Below are 26,075 nucleotides of genomic sequence, written 5' to 3'. Positions count from 1 at the left end.
CACACCCTCAGCATATTCCTGATGTGTGTGTGGGGTGCTGGCAGTGCCAGTCCGTTTGCTCTGCTCTGGGCCGGCCGAGGCTCCCGGGCTGGGTGGACGGCCGGCAGGGCACTGGGGCTCCGTCGGGGGGAGCTGCGGTGGCTCCGGTCCTTCCTCCTCCCTGCCTTCTTCTCGTGGTGAGGAGCCCACCGGCTGCAGCAGCATCCTATGGATGTAGCCAGCCCTCCCCTGCTGGGGCCGGACCCTGCATCAACTCCTTGAGCCGTTACAGGAGGTCGTGCTGGGCACCTGCCTCGTACACTCGTGGGATGCAGGGGGTTAACCCGGGTGAAGACACGCAGAGCCCCGGCTGGCTCACAGGAGGACTCGGTAAACATCAGCGTCGGTGATGCTGACGGTTGGCGGTGGCTTGTCCAAGGACGCGTCTAGGGTCTCGCAGGCTGGCAGCCCCGAGTTGCTTCCTCACGTGGCGGGCGTGTGAGAGCACAGGGTTTTAGGCCATACCTGTGCCGGGAGGCGTACTTGGCACCTCAAAGTTCCCCGAATTTACACAGATGTCTCCTCTTTTTGGATGGCGTGGCATTTATTTATTTTTAATACTTTTTCATTGTAAAATTCATATGCTATACGATTTGCCATTTTTACCATAACAAGACCCATAGCAGATAGTAGCCCTTCTCCCTGTTCCCCTCGAGCAGTGCTGACTCACAGAGAAGACAGCGTCAGGTCGAGGCTGCTCCAACCCCGTCTGACGTGAGCGGCTAGCCGCGATTCTGCGGCATCCCCACTCCCTGGCCCAGGTGGGAATCCACCTGGGCTGCCCCCTTCAGCTCAGGTATTGTCCCAGGCCCACGGGCCATATCAGTGGGCAGTTGTGAGGACCTAGAACACTCTTCTGGAATGAAACAGGCCAAAGCATTCTGAAGGCAGCCACTAAAGTGGACACCAGTCGTGGCCTCTGTCATGGACCAGAACAAGAAACCCCAAGAAAGAGGCCATGGCCTCAAGGCTCCACAGTCCCCCATGTCCCGCATCTGAGCAGAGTCTGTGCTGCGCACATGGCTTGGATGTTAAGGAAAGAGTGTCAAGCTGACCAGAGAGCAAGTGAACAGAAGTGCAGCCGGGCCTCTGGGAGGGATGGGGCTGCACCACGAAATCCCACATGCGCTTCGGTCCTGGCTTTTGTGGTTGTTTCAAATTGCTGATGAACAGAATTGCTTGGGTGGGTGGCCCGCAGCTCTCTCTTTACCAGGTGCTGTGAGCGTCACGGAAAGATGTCAAAGGCAAGATGTTCAGCCAGTGGCCCCTTCACCAGATTTCATTGAGAGAGGATGGTTCAGGGCAGCGCCCACAGAGAGCTCCATGCCCAGCTCTGGAGCTACACTCCCCAGGGACGAGTCCCGGGCTGCTGAGTGATCTCGGTCAAGTGCCCCAGCCTTTCTCGTCTCTAATGGTGGTAACAGTAGGTACCTCAGAGGGCTGTGATGGATATTTTAAAAGTGAATGTTGGGAAAGTCGTTAGAACAGTGTCTGGAACAAAATAATTCCTACGCGAGCGCCTTAAATAAAATAAGCAGATGAAAAAGGCTGCCAAGAATTGCAGGCAAATGGGAAACAGTCCCAAGAAAATACTAATATTGGAGAGGAAAGTACTAATGCTGAATAAATACTCGTATTTGTGATCCCATGAATCCAAACACCTTGGGAGTAACGGGAAGGGGTGCAGGGCTTAGGGCAAGGCCTTGGTATGGAAACTCCATACTGATATCCAGGCCACATTGTTAGGACACGGGGCCGGTCTGCAAGCCTGTGAAGTCTTCCTTCTGGCTCCCCCTAGGGGTCCCGTCTTCATCATTTTCATCATGGGCAACCACAGACATAACTCATTGTTTGAAAGCTCACCTACCATGTAGATGGAGGTGAAGTCAAAGGCATCCATCCTCTCGGCCCCAGAAATAGGGGCCAAATAAATGAGTAAAACTTACATGCATGAATTCATTCATTCTGTCCTCACATGCTTACTGAGAACCTCTATACGCTGGGATCACATGGAGCCCATTCCTATGGAGTTCACTGCCTAATAAGCATACACATGAATAGACGGGAAAGGACCTTATACTCTAGGCCTTACGTAGGAACGTAAATGAAAGTGTTATGGGAACAAGAGAAATAATAGCATTTTCTTCTCCCCAGCACAGAGGTAGTCAGCTGTTGGATGAATAGGACTTCTTTTTTCTGGGTGGGCAAAGTGAGTGGCAAGTGCAAAGACCCTGGGGCATGAGAATTCTTATATCTGGGGAGTTGTGGCTAAAATGAATGGTATGGATGAACTCTCAAGTAACCAACCCATGGTTTGGCCGTCCAGTGTGTTGGTGGATTTTCCTCAACCAGAAGCATGGTCCCAGGAAAACACATGAGTGTGGCGGGAGTAATCTATGTTCTGGTGTCAACATTCAGGGAAGTAAGAGATAGCAGAATCCCTGTACATAGCAGCGAGTGCCGAAGTGAGTAAGTAACAGGTAGACTCCACTCACAAAGGTCACTGTGGCTGTTTTTGGCAAACCAATGTGCCATGCGAGGTCTGGGAGATGGACTAAGGCACCCACACTGTCACCAGAGAGCATCCACACAACGGACACAGTTGTGTTTTGTTTATTTTTTATACAGTGTGGAAATGTGTTAGCTCACATATCAAGAAGCCCCGGGGGCAGGAAGGAATGCACATTGGGGCTCTGGTTCCATATTTCTGGAATTTTCTTGTTTTGTTTTGTTTTTTTTTCTTTTCTATTCCTCATGTGCTGGCTTCATCCTCAGGTTTGTAGCATAATGGTTCAAGCCATCATGTCCAGACATGACAGTCCAGAGGGAGAAAGATGGCCTTTCTCTTGTGACTCTTCCTCAGAAGGAAGAAAACCTTTCCCCAAAGTCCCCAGACAGTATTACCCTCCTGTTCCACGGCTATACTTGGGTCACATAACCCTTCCTGAACCAACAATGGCTAAAAGGATTGGGATCACCAACACCTGGCTTAGAACCATCCTAATCCCGGGAGAGGCTAGGGTTCAACTTCCCCAAGGCATGAGAAGTGGCGGATACCTGACCAGAACTGAGACCCTGTTAGGAAGGAAGAAATGCAATTCTTATAGACAGCCAGCAACACCCTGACAGACCTCAAAGGTTGCTTTGTCAGGCCTGGAGAGGTTCTCCAGCTTCTGTGCTCCCATAGTGAGAGCTACCTGACTCATGGGTGGGCTTGGCCACCTTCTTATTCCTACCCCTACACCCAACCCTCCAACTTCAGGGGCTGCTTCTAACCTGATGAAGGAATTCTTTAAGTAGTATGTCAAGCATCTGAAATAATCCTCAGGGCCAGTTTAGGGCTGAGGTGGGTTTCTTTTAACCTAGAAAAAGTCTATCCTGTACTCAGAAGATTTCTCTGCTGCTAGAAGAGCTTCCTCAGGGTAACCTTAGGATATTGTTCTAGAATCACAGGGAGGATCACAGCCAAGTCAGAGCTGGGGCCCAGGGCTGGTCAGTGTACCGGGAGAGGTGGGTGAACATACTTTTGATGAGGGAAAGGAGCCTTCAGTGTGGGAGTCCTTGGTCCACATTTTATAGCCAGCTGGAAGCAGACCAACCTGGGATAGCCATTGATGGAGCCGGGCTCATGAGTCTATCCTTTTGTCCCGGCTCCTCTCAGCCATTTAAATCCATGTTTTTCAAAGAAAGAAGTCAACTCTGAGAGGAGGAGTGGCTGGGATCCTTCCAGCTCTCCCCAGCTCCTCAACACCAGCCTCTTAGCCAAGGGGAGTCCCGTGGGCTTTGATTCCTCACCCCTCCAGGTGTGAGGGACTCCCTCTAGCACCCCAGCTCTGTTTGGACAGGGCAAGGAGCCTTGCTCAGTGAACAACCCAACCGGTGGCCTATGGGGAGGACTTTGGGGCCTCTAAGGACCAAGGAGTGTGGGGGTGAGGGGCAGGGGGTTAGCATGCTTAACCAAAATGCCTTGACTTCAGAAGTGGGTCTAATGAGGACCCCATGTGGGGACTGTGGCAGCCAGCAGCCAGGGAGGCCGTCCAGGGAGGGAGGGGCTGATCATAGGCCTTCTATTTTCGGTGTGCCCTCTGCTCCATCCCCAGTCCTAAGGACTCCCCTCATGGTGCCAGAGGGTCCAACATGTTTGTCCATCTCCAAGAAGAGGCAGGAGAGAGGTGGCTGGAACAGCAGGGATCTCGCCCCACCAACAGGAAAGGCGTGTACCAGCAGCCTCCAGGGGCACGTGGATGGGCACGCAGGGCCTTTATTTTCCAGAGGAAAATGAGGTTTCTTGCCTACGGTTCCTACAGAGGCAAATTCGTGATGCAAATGAACACGACGAGCGGAGCTGGTAGCCAGAGCAGCCCAGAGTCCTCCAGGGCCTTCACTGCAGGGCAGCCAATGGCTTCTGAAACTGACGGGTAATCTGCCAGGTTACATCCCTTTAGCTCTGCGGGGGCATCACAGTGACTCTGCTCGGTGGCATGGTGCTTTGAGAGGGCTCAGGCCAATTTGGCGGCCTGTGTCATGAAAGTGAGTTAAACAGGGACAGGGTCCGACTGGGTTTGGAGGACATTCTCTTCCCTGAAATTAAACAAGGTCTGTAGATGCTGACGGTGAACAAATTACACCGAGAGGTATTCAGCTCTTCTTTTTATGTTTATTTCTCTGAGTTATTTTTAGCATCACAGACAGTTCCCAGTTAGCAAACGGGTTGGGTTCTGAAAGTTCATTTGTAATTTGGCTGTTTAGATTTTGGAACATACTTTCCCTATAAAAAACTATGTTATAAATGGTGATGAGAATCCCAGGCTAGTTCTCCAAAGCCTATTTAACCCATAATGTAGCTAAAATACTGTCCTTTTGCAAGGGAAAAATTGTTTAATTGCAACATGAGTAATTAAGTAAAACAGGGAAAACCATTAAAAGTGAATAAGAAGTAGATTTATGTTCATATTGAATGATGCTGTTTGCAGAAAACTTAATTTAATTTAAGAAGAGGCCTTTCCAAGGGCTTTTTGGGAAATTGCACAGAATTTAGCCTATTAGGGAGAAAGAGCCATTGCACTTGTCCATTTTTCGGCTACTACCACATAACTGGCTTCCTTTCCTGATTCCGGGCTCGTCAGAACGTATCGCCATGTAGATTCCCACAGGGAGAAATTCACCGGCTAAAATCCATGGAGGTGGTCTCCTTGGGGTGGATTTTTAAAATTCTGAGCCACAGGTCGGCGTTTATCTGTGCGGATGTCCTAGGAACAGCAGTGTCCCAGTCCCACCGACTCTGGGGGCAGTGATAGCGTCACGTGAGGGCCATGTCCTGGCCAGCAGTGGGTTCTCAAGGTAAATGCACCCTGCAGGGTTCCCTGGGGGCCTGCTGCCTCTCCTCTCTGGCAGCACAATCCTTGCTCTGCACCTTCTTTCAGACCTCACCAGGAAGCTCTTGGTGTAGATGGGAGGTGTGTAACCCTGGTGTGCATGTGTCATGTGGGCCCCTGATTTCCCACACGAGGCCACGCAGAGGATGGTAGCAGATGGACCCTATCCTTTCTGTCAGAGGCATGTGAGCCTTGGTTTAAGCAAGTGTGCTGGAAATCCTGGGGGTATGTTGCAAAAATGACCATAAATCCTCTTGTCCCTATATGCCCGCCCTTCTGCAATGTGGTGTTATAACACCGTCAGTCAAGATGCAGGGTCTCTTTGCCCACTCCTTGAATGTGGCCTGGCCAGGAGACTTCTGTGGCCAGTAGGATTTTAGCCAATGTACCTCAAGCAGAGGTTACAGAAGCCTTTGAGCCTTGCCCGCTTGCTGCTCTGGGAAGCCCAAGAACGACATGTGAACAAGCCCGAGGTAGCCACAGGGGGGACAGCAGGCCCCACGAAGAAGAACGGATACCCATGGGTTGGCAGTCTGTAAAGCAGAGATGTGGGAGCGAGGCCGTTCTAGATCAGCTGGCCTCAGCTGAAGAGCACTTGACCACAGACGGAGGAGGAAGCCAGCCTGGACCAGAACGGGCGGCCGGCTCAACAGAACTGTGAAGGAGTAAGCCACTACGTTTTCGGACGATTTTTCCGGAGCAAAAGCTAACTTACCTACACATCTAGCTCTAGTCAATGGGCTCTCCTGGAAGCTTTCTTCTGGAACCCAGCCTGTGGCTCACCCCTGACACGTGCGGATGAAGATAGAGTCTTCTCCCCTCTTTTTGCCCCCTCGGTCACAGATCTGAAGCTCAAGCCCTTCAGGTCTTCCCTCCCCACACGGCAGGTTCGGAAACGGGTGCTTTGGAAGTCATGGCATTTTTCAATGGTACACGTTTCGTGACTGACAGATGGGTTTTAAGTCAATGAAGACAGAATCCAAACCGTGGCTGCAACTCCACGTTCAGGCAAAACCCATTAGCTCGGCACGAACACGCACAAAAGCTGTCTCACAGCGCACCATCAGTGCCTGATCATTTATCACAAGGGAAATCACACATTCTCATTCACGGAGCAGGAACAGTCTTCTGGATAAAATCACGCACAGTCTGGAAATGCACCACAAAAGGGACTTGAGTGATTCTCCCAACCGAGCCCTCTCAGCAGCCTTTGATTTTCAGTGTGAATGCAAGAGGAAAGGGAGGTCTGCTTCTCATTCCGTAACTGTGCAACGCATCCCTTATCCATTCACGGATTTGCGGAACCCCGCGAGGGGGAGGGGCCCGCCGGGCGGGGCCTCGGGGTCCTTCACACGATTCCCAGCTCCTCTCCCCCAGGAGGGGCAGCTCTCCACACACCATAGAGTGGATGGGGGAAAGACACTGTGGCCAGGGCTGTCTCTCTAATGACAAATATCACCCCGAAAGCCCCAAATGCTCATAAAAGTAAAAAGAAAAAAGTCTGGGTTGTTTGGTGCTCCGAGGACGGAGCCTACAGATTTCACACCCCCTTTTGGTTTTCCTCGGGCCCCCGACACCGGCTAAGTCTCTCTCTCCCCAGCCCAGATTTATTTTCAAGGGCTCAGCTCCGAGGAACGACGGGAATGTTTCAGCATGAGCGCTCCTGACCACAAGGAAAAAAGCCCCCGACATATTTCACAGACATCAGCCAGGATTCTGCAAAGTCCATTCTTTCAAGAACAAAATTGCATTTTATGAAGCCGTCCCTTTTCTGTTTCATCTGTCAGGCAGGTTTGCCGAGAATAATTTAAATTTCACGCAGCAGGAACTGCGGGGCAGCCGGGCTTCCCCTCCACCCCGCAAAGAGGCCTGGCCTCGGAGCCTCATTTCTGCTCCTTGGGGCCACCCTCCTTAGGGTGGGGGCGGGGCTGGACGGTCTGCAGCCCAGAGTAGCCATGCCGGGCTGGGCGCAGGGCTGTCCCAGCTCTCGGAGTCCTCAGGCCTCTCCAGTCAGGGGAGGAGATGGTCCTCGGAGGGCTCCCACCAGCACCAGCCTCCAGGGGGCTGGTTTTACCCCACGTGTCTGGACACTTGGTCCAGCCCGATCTCTGATGAAGCTTTTAAAATCGACTTTTATGGAGTGCTTGATGGATAGCAGGTGCCGCTCTAAGCTTTCCCACACATCCTGATTTATCCAATCCTCACAACCTCCTCACGAGGAAGATACTATTCTTATTCCCACTTTAGAGACAGTGAGACTCAGAGACATAGTCAGCTGTGAGGAGGCAGAGGTGGGATTCAAACCCGGTTCCGACTGAGGCGACAGCCTGGAGCGCTCACCGGCTCTGCCCTGTAGAGTCGGCGGAACCTTTGGGGCTGCACTTCCCCACCTCACCCAAGAGGGACACCCGCCCATTTTCTTGCAGACTCGTGTCTGCTGTCAGGTAGGTGGTTGAAGGGCTGGAAAAGTTATCGTCACGGGGCTGCACTAACGGTTACCATGGAGAATGCACTGAGCCAGGTGGCCTGCGGGGAGCAGAGGAGCCAGCCCCGGCGGTCCGCTCCTCACTCACCGCTGGCCCTCCACAAGCCCTCTTTCCTCTAGCCTCACTCTCCCGACCGGCAAAACAGAGAGGCCGGAGGGCATGGTCTCTGTGTCTCTCTTAGGCTCGGGGGACTTGTGTGTGAGTGTGCGTGTGTGTGCGTGTGAGTGTGTGTTGCATCTGGTCACAGCCTCCCCCGCCTCAGTGGCCCCAGAATCTGTGCTTGTCCAACTGGCCTTTCATCAAAGACCAGTAAGAAATCCTCAGGCCACAGGAAAATGAAGAAACATAAAAATCAACTCAGGCCTAAGGCAGCAGTGACAGAAAAAATTGTCATCACCTCACTCACCAGCCCCTGGCAGGGAGCCTAGACAGCCTTCCCTACCCCGGGAAACCTGGGACTGTCTCCCACAGTGTGGAGGAAGCTGCCCCAGTACTGAGAGTGAGTGGGGGACCAGGCCCATGGGCCTCGGGGCAGGAGAGGGGCAGGCCATCTCTGCATGGGTAGGATGGTATAAGATGTCAGCAGTCACCCCCAGCCCTCAGAGAGATGTGACACCCTGCTCCATGCCCAGCCCAGGGGCTCGCTCAGGCCTGACAGCACTAACACTTGTGCCTGAGAGTCATAGTGGGGACCTTTGCCTGAGTCCTTGGGTGAGACCAGCCCCTATGTGGCACCTGACCCTTCACCGAGGAAGCCAGGCCAGTATGCTCTAGCCCCTGTTGCCACACTCCAGGGTAGCAGGAACATGGGGCTCTGCTCCTGGCTCCCATGAAGCCCCCTTCCTCAGCCCCCCTCCACCAGAGTGGGGTCTCAGCCGTGTGTACACACTGCACTTTCCTTGGAGGAAGGGGTCCCGTGGCTGAAAAGGCTTTAAAACCCCTTCACTCCATCATCAAGCTCACTAGGCGACGCTGACTAGAGGTCAGTTGGGGGTGTGGGTGCTCCCCCTCTAGCTCTTCTTGCTGCCACGATGTCACCGTGGTCATGTCAGGCCTCCATGTCACAGATCAACGTGAGCTCTAACCACTCAGAAACACAATTTGCTTTCTCCTCCTGCCTGGGGCCCAGCTCCTGTTTCTTATAGGAAGACTCACCTTTTTCTCTTGGTGAGGTTAGAAATGATCCCTCTTCTCTACAGGGGAGAGAAGGTGTCCTAGGCTTCTCCTGGGGGACAGTGACAATAGTGGTGGGGGTGACGACAGCCACGTGCCAGGCCCAGCTCTATTCTGAGCGCCGTATATATGTTTGAACTCACACAAGGTTCACAACAACTCTGGTAGACAGGTGCTACTACCCATCCCTGTTTTACAGAAGCAAGGCCCAGAGAGGTCATGTTACTTGTCCAGGGCTGCTTAGTGAGCAAGACATAGGGCAGAAGTCAAACCCCGGCTGGTGCCACAGTCTGTCTTCATCCAAAACTCTATGCTGCCTCTGCCCATAACCTCAACGGGAGAAACATTCTCGGGTCATTTGGTCACACCGGCCAGGCTAAGACCTGTCATATCCTGACCTGTGTGTTCCCTGAGGGCCAGAGCTAGGCCTTGGCTACTCGGTAAAGACGCAGCCTGTTGACCAGGGCAACCACAGATACATTGGTTTGGGTGTGCCTGTCAATGATGTGGTGCAGGCATGGGGTTAGACAAATAGGCTGGGCGACAGGCGTCTGGCGGGGGCTGCTGCTTGGCCAGAGGGCAGAGAGGCACCATGGCCTAAATTCAATGGCAGTGTCCTGGACAGAAGCTGTGGCTGGCTGTTGCCCTCCCTCTCCCCTGCACATCCCGTTCTCCTGAGCACCTCGAAAAACCCAGGGTGGAAGCAGGCACCTTTGTTTGGTTGGACCAGCTCCTGCAGGTCTGGAGCTGGGCTGGAGATGGCTCCAGAGAGGACATGTGCCAAGGAGCTGGTTGTCCCACAGGCATGAACTCTCGCCCCCTCTCCCCTCCCAGCCCCCCAGGGCAGTCCTCCCCAGATGCTGTTTTCTATCAAAGGCTGGGCTCCTGGCCCCCCATGTGCTGTGGTTTGGGGCCCTGCCAGTGAGGGTTGCTGACTATCAAGCTGCATGGGAGCAAAGCAAGGGCTGTGTGGGCAGGGGAGCCCTGTGGGAGGGGCCCTCATCGCCAAATGCCTTCCAGCACCCCGGCCTGGAGGGTCCAACCCCTGTCCCGCATGCAGACCCACAGCATCCCTTAAAAGGTCTCCCTCCAGAGAGGGCCAAAATCATCAAGTGGGCTCCCCGCTCCAGCTTCTCTGTCTGCCGACCTGGAGCCCCCAGCGGTCAGTTCCAGAAGCTGCCATTGTCCAGATGGCCAACAGCTGGCCTTCCTGAGCGGCTGCCAGATGTGGCTGGTGGGGAGGCCGGCTGGCTCGGCCAGGCAGAAGTCACCGCATCAGGCCAGTCCTGAGGGCTGGCGTCCAGGGGAGGAATGCATTCGGCCAGTCTGTGGGTGTTGTGCCCAAATAACCCTCTGTCCCCACCGCCCCAGTCCGACATTCCTTCCCTCCCCACCTCTGTGGGGAGGTGTTTTCATAACAGGAAAATAAAATCAATAAGGCACTGCAGCAAGATGTCCGCGTGCTCCACGCTGGCCTCCGCTAGCTCCATTGTCTCGGCCTCCGCTGGGCTCTGGGCCGGCAGCGCTCCGTTATTAATGGGAAGCAGGGCTGAAAGGGGGTTTTGAAAATCACGGAGACAAAGGCGCAGCACACCTGGAGCGCGGCTTTCCCACACCACGGCCACCGCACAATGGCCACGCCGGGCCTCCCCCGCCTTCTGCTTCTCCTGCAACATTTCCGAGAGCAGGGAAGCCAGCACTGGCCGCACGCAGACGCCTGCACACACGCCGGCTCGGAGGGGCTCCCGGAGGCCGCCCGGAACGGCTGGCGGAGGCAAGGGTGGCCTGCAGAGCCCCTGCCCGGCCAAGGAAACAGGACGGTCATAAATGGGGCTTCCTGCCCCCCAGCATGGGCCCGTCCCCGAGGGGCTCCAGCTGCCTGAGGGGCTCCGAGCGGCGCAAGGGGGACCAGCTTGGCCTGAAGCCAGGCAAGAGCCTTGGTGTCATTTCTATTTCAGTCTCTCTGTTGGGAGCTCAGCCCCCAAGACGGGAGCTGCCTTTGGAAGGGAGCAAATGCCCCAAAGCGGACTGCTGGGGCTCGAGGCCTGGGTCCCCAGGGAAGGCGCAGCCTCAGACCAGCTCTCACAGACTTGGCGTGTCTCAGCGTCCCCAGCCGTCAGGCGGGGGACAACCGCACCGATTCACGCGGTTGTCTGAGACCGGGAAGACGCAATGTCTGGGAGAATTCTCAGCGGAGTCGTCAATAAGTGGCAGATTTAGGACCATTTATGCCTTACTGCTGGTCACTACCTTCTTGCAAACCCAAGTCACTTGGCACTGCAGGAGGACTCGCGTGGTCTCAAGTCGCCGATTTAGGGAATCTTTATGGCCAACTTGGAGGTCACCATCCCTACACGCACTGAACTAATGTGGCAAAAAACAGTGAGCAGCTTCAGACCTGCTTGTCTTACAGGTTAGTCACAGACAGACACTTTACAGCACGTGAAACCATGTGAACGATCAACGGCTGGTCGGCCCAGCTCCCGGGACGCCAAGACCCTGGGGAACACGGTGGCCGCAGGACACGGCGGCCAGGGCCCAGGCTGTGAGCCCATGGAGCCGGCCCCCGCCTTCGGGGTTAGAGGGCCCCCGTGCCCAGCTCCTGCTCAGGGAGGCCACCAGGCTTACCTTGGTGGTGACGGCGGAGGCAGAGCTGGCCACGAGGCTGGTGATGGCCTCGCCGCTGCCCGTCGTGCAGGGAGCCGGGGCTGTGGCAGGTGTGGGCAGCCGGGAGGGCACCACAGGCAGCGGCAGGAGGCCGGGCCGGGCACTGAGGCTGCTGGCTGTACCGCCCCCGGCCCCGGCCGTGGCATTGCAGATGCTGGTGGTCCCATGCGTCCCGTTGGCGCTCCACTCGCGGCGGTCCCAGCCCACCCGGTAATCTCTTTCGAAGCGGCTGTGATGCCGGGACATCTTGCTGGGCCGTGGCTGCTGCTCACAGGGAAACAGAGGCCGGACCTGCTGGCACAGAGCGGAGAGGAGGGCGATTTAGACCAATGGCAGCCCTGCTAGGATGCCAGGTGGGCAGCCACGCCCGTCGGCATCTAGGAAGCACCTTCTCTGTGTGCAAAGAAGGGCTTTCAAACGATAGCTGATCTCATGTTCACGGCAAGCCCGCAATGCATGGGCCATTAGCTTAGTGTCACAGGGGTGGGGTTGGGGGGATAAATGTTTTGTCTGGGATCACGTGACCAAAGTGTAGTAGACAAGATTTGAACCCAGTCTCAGCTGAAGAGCGATGCTTTCTGTCCGCAGGGCCACACTGCCCTGAAAGATGCGTGTGCCCGTTTTAACTGTGGTTGGGATTCTATCCCACCGTCCTCACCGTGGAAGCAAGATCCTGGGGATCCCCCAACCCTATGACGGGGAGAGCAGCCGCAGCTATAGACTTCTTTCCTAGCAGACAACACCCTTTCCGTAAACCTCACTGTATCCTTCGAGTCGCCCGTGAGCTGGCCAGGCATGGCTCATCCCAGCTTAAGGACCAGGTTGCAGGTTGAGCATAAGCGACTTTCCTGACGTCAGAGACATAGGAAGGGAGAAGGGGGCCAGGATCTCTGCGGGACTGCAGTCTGAAAAGGTGTTAAGCCCCGGGGCGTTAGAAATGCTTTACAACCCTATGATGTAGTCGCTGGCTCGAGACCCCCATGCTCCCTGAGAACCAGACATCTCCCATGAGACCTTCCTGAGTGTCTGAACGGGAGGCCCTCCGTGTTGTCATGGAGACCCAGACACACCAGGACACCGATGGCCTCCTGTATCACAAGGACTGGGCTTTGCTCTGCATTACGGTGACTTGGCCGGCTTCTTGTCCAGCCTGGGTCCAATGTCACCTTGGTCATGAAGGATGTAAAGATACAGGAGGGGCCAACTCAGCCAGAGGGGCTACAGCAAGCCTGATGCCGAGGGGAGAGAGAATGGTAGAGTCTGGTCAATGGTAGAGCGGTCAAGAGGTTGGGGTGGCAACTGTCCTGCACATCACATCCTCACCTCGGGCCACTGCTCCAGCTCGGTTTTAACTCTTTTTATTCTGCAATCACTTCCTGTCTGGGGAGCGAGCGCCTGGAGGTCCGGGGTCGCTTCTGGCTCATTTTCCCATCCTGCAAAGTCAGCTCCATCACAGCGGGAACCCGGGTCGGGGGGCTCTGGAATTACCGGCTAGTGGGTGGATAGGCTACCTCTTTTAAACATTTCTGTCACTCTGGTCTTTGCACACCAGGTCTAGTTGTCAGCTTCTAGACCACAGAGCCAGCGCCTGGACCTACCCCTTGTGACCTGTTCCCTATGTCCTCCTTGTGGTTGCAGGGCCCTCGTGGCCACTGGCCCCTCCCTCGGCACAGCTCCCCCTGCCAGGCACAAGGAGCAGGCCCAAGCAGAGCTGACCGTGACCTCTTAAAGAGGACGGGGTGCTTCTTGTTTATTTTATCATTATGCTTCAGAGCTTACACAACGCCACGACATCATTTTTCCATCTACTCAATATCACATAATAAAAGATAAAAAAGAATCCCCCTTCGACCACCCCCTCACAGACTTCTCTGGAGAGAGTTGCTTCAATAGCTCTCGAAACCGCTTTCCGTCCCGCCCAGGCCGCAGCCTGCTCTGACGGGGCTTCCACTCTGGCCACTCCTGGGGAGTCTGTCTCACCGAGGTCACTCATGGGTCACTCTCGCCTTGTCTTCTCTCACCTTGGGCAGGTGGCTCTCTCCCTCTCTTTCTCGAAACCTCTTCTCGGTGGTTTCTCACGCTCTCTCCTCGTTGGGTTCTCCTTGGCAAGCAACTCTTCGTCGGCTCATCCTTGGAGTTCCATGATTTCCTCCTCTTCCTTCCCCCCCTACACACTCTCCTCAGACAGTCTCCCTAATGGCGCTCAAGGCTACATGGCTGGCTCCCTGTCCCTCCTGCACAGCACACCCACTGCCCCACCGTCTGAAATACTGGCTGCCCCCCTGCCAGGTTCCCCAACACTGGATGTCCCAGAATTAACTCATTGTTCTTTTGCCCCCTCAATCTCGGGGATTCCATCTTGCAGACAGGAGGTCCTGCCAGCTCTGCAATCCCATGTCCTCACCTCCATCCACATATTCAACAGCGGGGTCTTCAACTCTGTCGCCCCAGCTGCTTCTCAAGTCTGCATATCCCTCCCTCTGCATATCCACCGCCCCGACGTGTTGTGTCCCACATACATTATTTCCACGTCTCTCTGCTCTAGTCTTGCTCTTTTTACCCATTTGCTACCCAACTGCCCTTGTGACTTTTTTATTTTTTAAAGATCGATTTATTTGAGAAAGAGAGAAAGAGCATGCAACAGAGGGGGTGGGAGGAGAGGCAGAGGGAGACGGAGAGAGAGTCTTAAGCTGACTCCGTGCTGAGCGTGGAGCCTGATGCAAGGCTCGATCTCATGACCCTGAGATCATAACCTGAGCTGAAACCAAGAGTCAGATGCTTAACCAACTGCACCACGTAGGTGCCCCTAACCTTGTGATTTTTTTTTTTTTTTTTTTTAAAGCACAAGTCTGATCATCATACTTTATTCTCCTGCTTTAAATCCTATCCTTCAGGATAAGGTCCAGGCTTCTCAGTGTGGTTGGTCCAGGAGACACCAGAGTATTCTAGCATCAACACTCATTCACTCTTCCCACCCCAGAGGCAATGCCTGGCCATTCCCAACACCTTACTAGTTTCTGAAGGCATTATGCCATCTCTCAGCTTGGGGTTCAAGCCCATGTAGCTCCTTTGCCAGGAATGGAATCCCACTCTTTCCACGGCCAAGACCTGCATGTCTGTTATGACTCAGCTCAGGCACTAACTCTTCTAGGAGGCTGCATTGACCCACTTCTTCCAGATCAGGCAAGAGGGCCCCTGGCCCCCACCACTATCCCAGCATTAATGATTGGGGTATATTTGCTACCTTGAGAACAGTCCCTGCTTATTGTCTTTGTAACCTTAGCACATAACACAGGTGAAGGGTGTTCAGTACACATTTGCTGAATGAATAAACAACTATTTCTTCTTAATTGGGGAGTGTTTGCAGAAGAGACCAGCACATTTGTGTGAAGGGAGAAGCTCAGGCTCTGGAAATTCCACACAGGTACCACGGTCAGGAAATGCCCTATCTTCCTGGTACGTCACACCTGCAGCCTCCAAGGACGGCTCCGATGGAGAATGGAATCTCTGCACGTTCAGGGTGGTCTGGACACCACCGCTTAGGCTCCTGTTTCCCAGGATTCCCCTGCAAGGCTCTTCCTAATGATCAGTGCCTCAGGGCAGTTTCCCTGGGTTGGATCCTAAGTATGGCGGAGACAATGCCATGAGATTCACCACACCGTGACCTCTCTCCAACCAGGAAGACCTCCCCACTGCCTCCCTTGCAGTCAGGTTGGGAATCACACATCGGAATTCAGGCAGCTAGAATCAGTGGGGAGGAGATGGAGACATTCCGAGACCTGGCCCTTTAAGAGCACTTTCTACTAACCTCGGCCCCCTTCACCTGCCAGGGAAACCTTGGAGGTGCAAGAGGCTTGCCCCACCAGCGTTGGACTTGGCACAACTGGGACATAAATCTTCATCGTGTGAAGGCGCTGAGATTGCGAGGTTACTGGTTACTGAAGCCTCGCCCAGCCCGACTGATACCCTAAGTCAGCACTTACATTCCCACAAAACAACCCAACTTCACATGCTGTCAAGGAAATCATCTCCTTCCAGCTGGTGTGGACGGAGAGAAGCAGGACAGACTTGATATGTGCCCACAGAACACGCTTGGGAGCAGGTCAATGGGGCCTCCTTGGCGCCAAGGATGCCTCCGATGCCCCAGAGCCCGTCGGCTCGCTGCCTCTGGGACTGCCTGCTGAAGAGCAATGAGCTTCACGAACCCCACGGTCCCAGCAGCCTGCACCCCCCATTGCCCCGCCCACTGCGCATCTCTTCCAGGTTCTGTACCATACTAGAGTGGGGTTAGGGGGGACTCAGGCAGCTGGAGGCCCCACGGTCTGGTTTGAGCCTCATGAAGCGTATTCAAGACAAAGGTCAACGCCTTGCCTGCCAGATGTGGGTTAGACTTCATTCCTCAATTTAATTTCCTCTTTCGGACGGAATGCAAGACATGGGCTGCACCGTGAGTCGGCAGCGCGCCAGCTCCAGCGGGGGCAACTTTAGTATTTCCTGCCGGGCACAGAGCCAGCGTGTCAAAAAGGTCCTGTGTGTCCACACCTGTGCCCGGGGTGGTGGTGGTGGGGGGGACGGCAGCAGGACGTGCCCGTCGGGGGCGGGTGGGGGCCCCCTGTGGACAGGGCACCTCAGACAAGACAGGTCAAGCAATTACAGACAAGACACACAGATGTGCTCCCTTGTCAAGGTGAGCACCTTCTCCCGGCAGGCTGCCGGCGAGCTGGAGGAGCCTGGCACAGGGCCCTCCACCAAGGCACGGAGGGGAGCCTGAGCAGAGCCGTTTCCCTGAGTGTTGGGTGTACTTCTAGCTCCTGTCCCGAACCATCCTCTCACTACCCGTCTCTAGATCCCTGAGCTCCCCATCACATGGCCTTCTGTGCTGCTGATGCCCAGATCTGAACCATGCCCGGCTTCTACTCCGAGCCACAGCTTCCTTTTTTCCGGTTTTGCACGCCCTCTGAAAAGGAGCCATCTTCTGCTTAGAAGAAACTGTTTTAAGAATTTGATCCAAAGTTTTAGGTGGTGTTTATTTTGTTTTTACATTTTCTAAAACACGCTTAAGATCACCTCTAGAATGATAGAAAGGGTAATGTGCAATGAATGTCTTTTTCGTCGGGACTTTGGAATCCTATAAGAAATAGTTTGGGGCTAAGGAGCCTACCCTAGGCATCCTTCCCTGCCAGAAATTGGGGCTCACCCTATACCTGGATTAAGGCCCAGTTCAGGCTCTGGGAACCCCACAGAGCTGGACTTTCTTGTGTTCCTGATCGAGTAGGATCCTGAAACCCGACCAGGCCCCAGTATTGGGCTACCTCTCTGGCCATCATTCAGTCTGGTCACTGAGTTGCTGGGATTCAGAGCCTCTCTGCAAAGGGGCCCACACTCCCTGCCCTGCTTGGTGAGGCCACAACCCCCTGGCTGCTGGCGTCTGAGTTCTGGGACTGTCCTGTCTGCTCTGTAAGCCCAGACCTCTCGGTGACCACTCCAGGACTCAGACCTGGGTCCCCAGGAGTGGAAAGAGAGCCAAGTCGGGGGTCAAGAGAGCTGAGTGTGAACCTCAGTACTACCCCTCACTTGTTCCGAAAATTCAGGGTTGCCTCAGGTTGTTTATGTAGAGAGTAGGGTGGGGCAGCCCTACTGCCACGGACCGTGAGAATCCAGCATGACTCCCGTGAGTCCTCTGCACGGGCCAAAGAGCCCTGTCACTGGGCAATGATGGGGCCTGAAAGCTACAGGGTGGAAAAAGGTAGGCCAACAGGAACCAGTTTTCCAGGATGAGGACGAAGGAGACTGCCAACCATGAAGCTGTGTGTGGTCTGGTGTCTGAAACACACAGCCACGGACTCCCCGAGAACCCCGTGCTGGGTGCGTGGGACCCTGTAGGGTGCTCTGCCTTCCAGAGACCCTGGGGGAGAACAGACTTGGGTGGGACAAAGGTCATCCTCAGCTGGATATCTGAGACATGGGGGAGCTTGTATCAGGAACCTCAGGGCCTGCCTCATCAGATTGCCTTTTCCCAGCACCTCAGGGTGCTGTGACAGACTCGGGCCTAGGTTTACAGAAGGCCTGGACCATCCAGGGCCTGAGAATAGCCTGGGTGTAGCCAGAGATAGCCTGAGGACCCCCAGGCTCAGTCCCAGTGCCTCCGCTGTGTCTCTGTCAGTCTCCCGGACACTTACTGGGTCCCAGATCAGCAACCCTGCCCTGGAGGTTCTCCTCCCTGTGAATAATTCATGAGTAACTAATCCAGAGGTGTGTGCGCCATAGTCCCCAGTGTTTTCCAGCCAGTCTGGGGCACGGGACCACCGTGCACACCACAGCACACATCAGGACGGCGATGCTCTGTACCCAGAGACACCTGCGATGTGCTCGGGACGCCGGTCGTCGCCACACACATTGCCGTCCCGTGTGCACAGGCTGTAGCCAGGAGCCCAGGTGGCTAATGACCCCTCTTGCTCATGTCATGAAGGGACATGCAGGCGCGGCCGCCGGCTGTGAGGGCCCTGAAGGCGTGATTAATCCACAGAAGGTAGGGGAGCCCGCACTGCCTCCAGACAGGGAGCTGAGGAATGAGCCACGGCCTGTCCAGCCCGATTGGAAAATGTATGATTGCCTCATTTGGAGGAGACGTGCTGCCAAGTCGGCTGGAACAGGCCGTGCCCATCTTTCTTATTTTCTTTTCCCTCTCTGCATCTTTTAGCCTTTCTTCTGAAGCAAAATAATAAATAGCAGCCGAAAGACCATTGGCAAATGCAACACAAAGGCAGGCTCCAGGCGCTGGAGAACCCGGCCCGGCTGTGACTTGGCGTGGATGCTGGCGGGAGCTGGGGTGCCCCTCGGACAGGCCTCCCTGCTTCCTGGGGTTGCTTCAGATCCCACTGACCCCCAGCCCAGGCGAAACCCCACTAACTCAGAAGACTTGCTTCTGGCTGAGGCTGCAGGAAGCAGTGTCCGCCCAGCCCTCTCTTCCTGGAGCTCAGACGCAGGCCTAGGACCCAGTGAAGGCCTGGCATGCTCTTCCTCCCACGGGGCTGCTGCTCCTGCAAGGCTGTGCTCCCTAAAGGCGGGACTCCCCCGGTATCCTCCCTGGGGCTCTCTGGGCACAGGCTTGGCCCCTGGATCCAAGTGGCAAGTTCCTTCCAGCTCAGAACACGCTGTGGGGTGGAGACTAGGTGAGGCGATACAGGTGCCTGGGCGTGAAGAATGCAAGAAGGACCGCGTCAGGCTCCACACCACACTTGCTCAGCCCCCGAAGCGAGGCCTCCTCACACTGACCTCACCCGGCTCACCCTGGTTCTGGCGCGGACCCTGAGGGAGAGATTTTGCTTGGGGCGTGTAGGTGTCGAGAACCTCGAGGGGGATATGAACTGTGTGGCTACTGGGTGTACGCTGAGGTGCCGGCCTGGGGCCCGAGGCCTGCTTCGGATCCTTTGGATCTGCTCAGGAACTAAGGGAGCTCTGGAACATTCACAGGCTAACAGCAGCCTCTGCCTGGTCCTCTGTAGGATGCGTGACCCGAGGTATGATTTTATAGTTAGTTTTTTTCTCTTCAAATACCAAAGCCCCAGTGGATGGAGACAGTCACACTTCCTCTCTGCTCTGGAAGGACCTTTTGCTTCTACCTTACCTCGCCCAGCCATGAGGGTCCTCGTGTGAACCTGCCCGTCCCCCTCCCCCCACTCCCCCTACCATCAGTCACTCTCTCAGCAGGGCAAGTGTGGAGAGTATCCAGCCCAAGTGCCAGACCAAAGTGGCTCATTCCAGCCCTCTGTTTTAGTTGCTGGCAGGTTCTGCCAAGACCTGCTAAGCTCCAAGGTCTGGAGCCATAGGCAGCCTCTACCAGGCAGCCTGGGAAGACTGGGCACCTGCTTTATTTCCCAGGTCTTGGCCCATCCGGAGCTTTGGGGGAGACACAACCCAACAGACCCCAGACCAGTGGGTGGACTGGCCTCAGGGGAGGGTAGGGAGGGGTCCCGGCATGAAAGGTCCAGCAGTGGTCACAGCAAAAACTGTATGGCCTTATAGGATCACCACTCTTTCCCTTTGCTGGGTTCTTGGCAAGCCACCAGATCATGTGCTTCTCACGACAGCCCGGCTGTGCAGGCTGGGATACACTTGACGCTCGCATTTCATGAGTGAGGCAGAAGAAGAGACCAGGGCAGGGGTAGTGGTTTGTGCCCACTAACCCGCAGCGTTGACTGTGGTCTGCAGCATCCCTCCAGGTACTTGTGGGAGTACAGAATCACAGGCACTGTCCCAGCACTACTGAGGAGGAATCTGCCTTTTTTATAGGATCCTCAGTGGGGGACTCAGCTACAGGTTACAGCCCCAGACGTGCCAGCCCAAGATCCACCTCTTAGCAGGACCGGAGTCGGCCCTAGGGCCCAGGCCTTCTGACACCCGGCAAGGCTCACCACTGCGCCATGGTCCTCGGAAGGCGCTGGGGGGCAGAGGTATTTTTGGGGAAAGCCATAATCCATAATTACAGGGCTTAATACATGACCTAAAAAGACAAATGTTTCAAAATGCTTTTCTGATGATAGGTTTCAGGAAAAATGCCACCAATTCCTTTTCTGGGCACAATTGCTCACGCAAAAAGCAATCTCTCTGCCTCGGGAAGGTGGTATCCAGCGCCCGTTTTAGATGAACAATATTAAAAGAACAAGCCTCTCATTTCCCTCCCTTCCCGTGTGCACCTTTGCTTTGAGAAATCTGGCTGTGGGTTTTGATGTAGCGATTTTTTTTTTTCGAAGAGACGCACATGATTCAGAGACTTTTCTCATGGGACTAATTGACGAGGCATTTGTGCTATTGCTACTGGTGTAAATCATTATAATGGTGATAATGAAAAATAAAAAAGATATTGGAACTGACAGTTGGCAACATAATATCCGCATAAATGGGGGGAAGAAGGGAGACGTGTATAAATTAGGGGCTCGTAAACATCGGGATCGATGGGGCTGCTATGGCGGGCCCAGTTTGATCCCTTACGGGGGGATGAGCCACGATTATCATTACCAGAAGCCATCTTTGTTCCTCTGACTCCCTATGCTTGGGGGCTCCGCAGAGAGCAGAATCCCTGAAATCTGGAGCCCGCTTTCCCACAGCCCTGCAAACACACGACTGCAGCCCTGGGAGCTAGACTTTGCCATCACCTCCCTTCTCCAAGCAGGCCTTCTGCTGTCTCGCAGGCCGCCTCTCAGGCACGCCTGATTATTCCAAATCTTGCAGAATTGACTAATTTGACGAGATCTCTCCTCACAGCAAATGGTGTTCACCAGTGACCCGAGCCGATGAATAAATCCCACTCGGTGCCTGGAGCCAGACCCAGCAAGAAGAGTTGCAGGGAAGAGAGACTGATGCACGCTCTCTATTTGGCTGCCAAAAATGCTCTTGCAATTTGCTTTCTTCTAGACAAGAGTCTATTCAAAAGTCTATTTGGAAACATTAGGGAACAGCCGTCACATGGCCGGCAGATCCCACTTCCCGTGACAGGATATTATCTTCCTTGGGAGAGACTCCACCACGCTTTTATTTCCCTGAGTAAGTAGCGCCTGACGGCTGCGGGATGGCTCTGAGGGCTGGGGACATCCACATCCCTGTCCAGGGTACATGTGGAACCTACTGCCTCGTCGGCAGGTGGGACCTGTGGAACCTTCTCAGCCAGCACATCGCTTCCTCATCTCTGCCTCCGCTGGGACCCGGGGGCCTTCTGCTTGTCTGGAATACCTTCCTGGGAAGCCACCAAGTAGCCCACCGTCCCCGCTTCTAGGAGTCAGGACACTGTGCCTCCTCTTCCCTCCCGAGCAACCCCCCTAGCCAGGCTCTCAGGTTAATACGCAGCATCTGCCGGCTCCTCCTCGAACCACATCCGATATACTGACCGCCTCTGTCCCCCTCATGCCTGGCTCTGCAGGATCCCGAAGGCCGGTGCGGATGGGGCCCAGCTCCTGCCGGCAGGGAAAGCGGGGTTGCTCACAGTGGTGGGGGGCGCGCCGTCGGAAAACAGGGCGGCACGAACACACGGAACACGCCGGGGCTCAGGGGAGGGGGCGGCCTGCCGAGGCTGCCGCAGGCAGGGTCGGTCGGGATGGCCCTGCAGCCCAGGCAGGGTCGGTCAGGACACCTCAGCTTCCTGGGACCCCATTCATTCCTGAGAGCAGACTGCACTGGAGCTACGAGAGCGTGAGGGCGGGCACGTGGGGGAGGAAATAAATGCAGCCGTGGCCCAGGATGGGAACGCCAGCCCTGCCGGCCAGCATCCGGCCTGCTCCGCTCACCCCAGCCGCGGGCTCGAACACACCTCTCCTCGACAGAGAGGGGCACCCAAAGGCCGGTGCTGCTCCCTAGGGGTGCCTCCAGGGATCAGCAGGGGAGGGGAGGAGTGTCGGGGGGCCTCTCGGGAGAGGTTTGTGTCCCCTGGTTCTGACCGCCGAGCCCTTGTCTTGGCCGCGCTCCTGCTGACCTCTCTACCGAGGGCCAGGCTTGTCTCCAGACCTCAGAGCCTCTTGGGCCCTCGTTTTGGGAGCTGCTCCCCTATCTTGACGTACTTGCTTCCGATTTTCGACCGTCTTTATTCTATGTCCGTGGTTTTAATTTAATTTAATTAAAAACAAAACAAAACAAACCCACCCCGACCAGAGGGCAGCCTGTTGTGAGGTTGTGTGTTCTATCACCATCCAAGCATGCAAACGAGGCAGCCTCTGTTGACAGGTTCACATCTCCAGTGCAGAGCTGGCTGTTTGAACAGCTTGTGTGCAGTAATTGAAACATAGATTTTTGTTGCCTTTCTGTTTATTTTTAGATTAGCCAAGCAGGGACACTTGGCTTCCAGGCTGCCACCTCCACCCGTTGGGCAGTGTGGGAGCACTGACCCCCTGCACGCCAGCAGCAAGGACCACCATGTTGCCTCTGGGGTCTCGCCCAGAACTGGCTTGGGTTTGTCCTGCACCTGACCCTGCTTTTGCCCTTCGCTGTGATCCCCAGGGCCCAAAGCCAGGAAGCCGGTGAATATAGAATGCCTGCCGGCTGTCTCCTAGCGCCCAGGTCCCTAAAGACTGCCTCATCCCCACTGTACTAAACTCTCACAGAAGCTCTGGGGTCGGCCAACCCCCTTGACGATAGTGGAACCGAGGCAACGAGTGTTAGGGCAGGGACAGACTAGAATCCAGACCTGCCATGCCCTGGGCAAAGAGGGGTCACATGGCTCAGAGAAGATGCTTTCAGGGTCAGTTATCTATTCAGGCCACTTCAGAACCAACTGTGGTCGCACCGGCCTGGAGAGGTGGGTCATACTAGGATGATGGCCCCAGATCTCAGGGGCTTAACCTGTAATGTGTGCTATTTGCTCTTGGGACACACTCCCTGCTGGGCATCTGGGGCCCTGTGCCAGGCTGCCCTTCCCGAGTCCATGCTGAGGCAGAGCCTGCCTCCTCCTCCTCCTCTCATTGCCGGGCTGGGCATATTGCTGGCGTCCCCCGACATTTACTGAGCCCAACTGTCCCGAGGGCAGGGGTGTGACCAAGAAGGATGTGACCACACACCCGCACGTTCAGACCGATCTCATCTCCTACGGAGTATCTCCACCTCTACTCTGTGTCCCCTCTTCCCAGCAGCCCTCCCAGTAGGCCCGGACAGCAGGCAGAGCTGACCCAGGCTTCCTCTGGCACTCAGCACGCCTCTCTTCTCATTCTAGATCCCACGAAATGATAGCTGTGTAGCAGGTTTGTTAAACAGGCTGAACTCAGTGGGATATCAACAGCAAACAGATTTCTTTTTCTCCCACTTCTTTCCTTTAAATCTACTCCGTTGGACCCAAACAGCTTTGTTCGGCAGGATGGGGGGGGGGACACTTTTGGGTACGGCTTCTGTTATTATTACTGCTGCCGTTAGGATGTCTGCTACCGAGGGCTGTCAGTTCTGAGCATGTCCCATGTACCTGGTACCGCGCGGGGTTGTCTGCACACCAGCTCTCCCCCAGTCCTCACGAGAAACCTGGGATGGCGGAACCAAAGCGAGGCAGCTGACGGGTTTCAGCGACCTAGCGGCCACACAGCTAGTAACTGGCAAAGGCAACTCTGAAAGCAATCCCATCCTTGCCTCTCTCCACAGCTGAATCCAAGCTTTCCTGGATCTCTGACCTCGTGTCCAATCCACAGAACCTCCCCTCGCTCACCCAGGCTCAGGATCCAGTAGTGGGCAGGGGTGTGTGATGCGCTCCAGGTCTCGCCTCCTTCCTATTCACGAACTAGCTCCCGGCTTCCCCGAGTGGCCAGGCGAGAGGCCAAGCGGACAAGGGCAAGTTGTGACGGGAGCACCACCCACCTTTAGAGATGACTCTTTTGCCTATGGGCCCCCTGGTGGCCTCTGCGCCCTGCGAGGGTCCTTCCTGCAGAGTGCCAATGACTGGTACCCTGGCGGGTTATCCTCTGGGGTGGGTGTCTTCCAAGACGGCTCCAGTCTGGCTCCCTGTTACAGTGTACACTCTGGAAGCATGACTATGACATCTCCCTGACCAACTATGGTCAAGATCAACTCTGGTCCTGCAGAGTCAGGCACAGCCTCAGTCCTCCCAGCTTGAGGGAACCCAGGTCATACCGTCCCCAGTGTTCCAGGCTCAGGCAAGCACAAGAAGGATTGTCTTGTGTTGATGTTGGCGGGCGGAGACGGGGGGTGCATGGAGGGCATCTCCCCAGGAGGAAGGTAAAAGCCTCAGCACCCATCCTAGCACAGCTCCACTCAGGGGTGTTCTCCCCTGCATTCTCAAGACCTTCCTAATATAGGATTTGGGGGAGGGATGGAGGGGGCCTGGGGCTATCTAGTTCCTGTTTTTAATGTGATGATACAGGGCACGTTTCATGCTCGGCCTTGAACCTTGTTTGAGTCTCTAAGACAACAGAAACCATCTAATTTAATATCTTGCTATGGATGATTCAATCCTTCTCTGGTTCAGTATTTGCCTCCTCCAGGAAGCCTTCCTGGTGATGTCAGGTTATTCTGCTACTTCATCCTTTGGCCATGCTGCCTATTAGCCCTTGCTCTGCAGAGTCCCATGTACCCAATCACACACTAAACTCTGAAAACACACAGGATGGGCACCTCCCCACTGGTTGTCTGGGCGGAAACCCTACTTACATCCATCAGTCATAGCCTTGGCCCACAGTCACATTCGTGTAGATGCTGGCTGCACAGAGCTCAGGCCCAGGGTCTACTAAGGACAAGGGAGTGGGCAGCCTGAGGATAATTGGGGATGACAGAGTCAGCGCCACTGAATGGGTGCTGGACAGCTGTCTACAGGCCAGATCTCAGCTGCAGCAGCCCCAGGAGAGGGAGTGAGACGCCCATCTGTTCTCAGCTCCGCCCAATCCAGGCTGCAGGGACAAGCAGCCCATTTACAAGTGACCAGCCTGCAGCAGGCACCCAGGGCAGGGCTGACACCCCAGTGTCTGGAGTTCAACAAAGGATGCTACAGAGGTCTGGGCTTGGATACGGGGGTCGGGGGGGATAGGGGTAGGAAGGGAGTCCCTGCCTGGGCCTGGGGGACTCTGGCGTCAAAAGCCAGCCTGGCACCATCGGGGCCGACTTCCGGGACCAGAATGAAAGGAGCTCAGTATTACCCACGCCAGAGAAGAGGACTGGCCTGGGGCCCCTTCCCTGGCTGCCCAGGAAATGACTGTCCTCAGGAGCAACAGGTAGGGCGTGCCCAGCCTGCAGCCCCCCGGGGCCCTATGGGAAGTGCCTGGTGAAGGCATCACGAAGTCAGAGAGAGAGAGAGATGCCAACGCGCCCTTTGCTTGCATCGGCTCAAGGGGTGCCGGCCTCACTCCCCACACCTGAGCTTTCGCTAGCCTTGGCCTCCTGACCTGCGGACTCCTCTCTGTTGTGCGGAGCCTTCCTCACCAAGCTGCAAGGGGAGAGTAAGGAGGAAAGGCAAGGAGCATTTACCGAGCATCTCCAGCACACCTGTCACTCGCAAGTCCCTTAAGCTATGGGAGTCCTAGCACGGCCTCCATTTTAAGGAGGGGGGAAACTGAGGCCCCCAGATTAGGTGCTTGCTCTTATCTCTGGCTTTAAGGCGGGCTCTTTCCACTTCCCCTCTGACCCTGGACTCCTTGACAGCTGCAGCTGTGCAGACCTTCACCTCAAACTCCTGATGCTTCTTAGAGGTGCAGCTGCCCCGACTGACGGCTGTTCTCTCCATCTCTCTCTGGTATGAACCTGCATTATCTCTCACCTGGGTTCTGTTGGAGCCTCTGAACTTCCCTGCCCTCGTTTAGCGTATTCTCCACGCAAGAGCCCGAGTGAGCCCGATAAAATGCAAGTCAGACCATATACC

At 55.4% G+C, this 26,075-nt stretch overlaps 1 protein-coding gene across 3 annotated transcripts in view; it reads right to left on the bottom strand.

Annotated features, from left to right (window-relative positions):
• The window catches only part of KLHL29 (kelch like family member 29), a 294,701-nt gene that overhangs the window by 125,431 nt on the left and 143,195 nt on the right, over positions 1–26,075 (bottom strand). For 2 of the 3 annotated variants that reach the window (XM_059405211.1, XM_059405210.1), the window contains exon 2: positions 11,702–12,031. In XM_059405211.1, coding sequence (XP_059261194.1) covers positions 11,702–11,986 — 285 coding nt within the window. In that variant the 5' untranslated portion in view covers positions 11,987–12,031. Of the gene's footprint in view, positions 1–11,701; positions 12,035–26,075 lie in introns of all 3 variants that reach the window. The other variant, XM_059405212.1, reaches the window with a different exon arrangement.

The sequence above is a fragment of the Mustela nigripes genome, chromosome 7, assembly GCF_022355385.1.
Source record: "Mustela nigripes isolate SB6536 chromosome 7, MUSNIG.SB6536, whole genome shotgun sequence".
In the NCBI taxonomy this organism is placed as follows: domain Eukaryota; kingdom Metazoa; phylum Chordata; class Mammalia; order Carnivora; family Mustelidae; genus Mustela; species Mustela nigripes.
The sequence above is the reverse complement of the archived record's forward strand: the minus strand, read 5'-3'. Positions and strand labels throughout refer to the sequence as shown.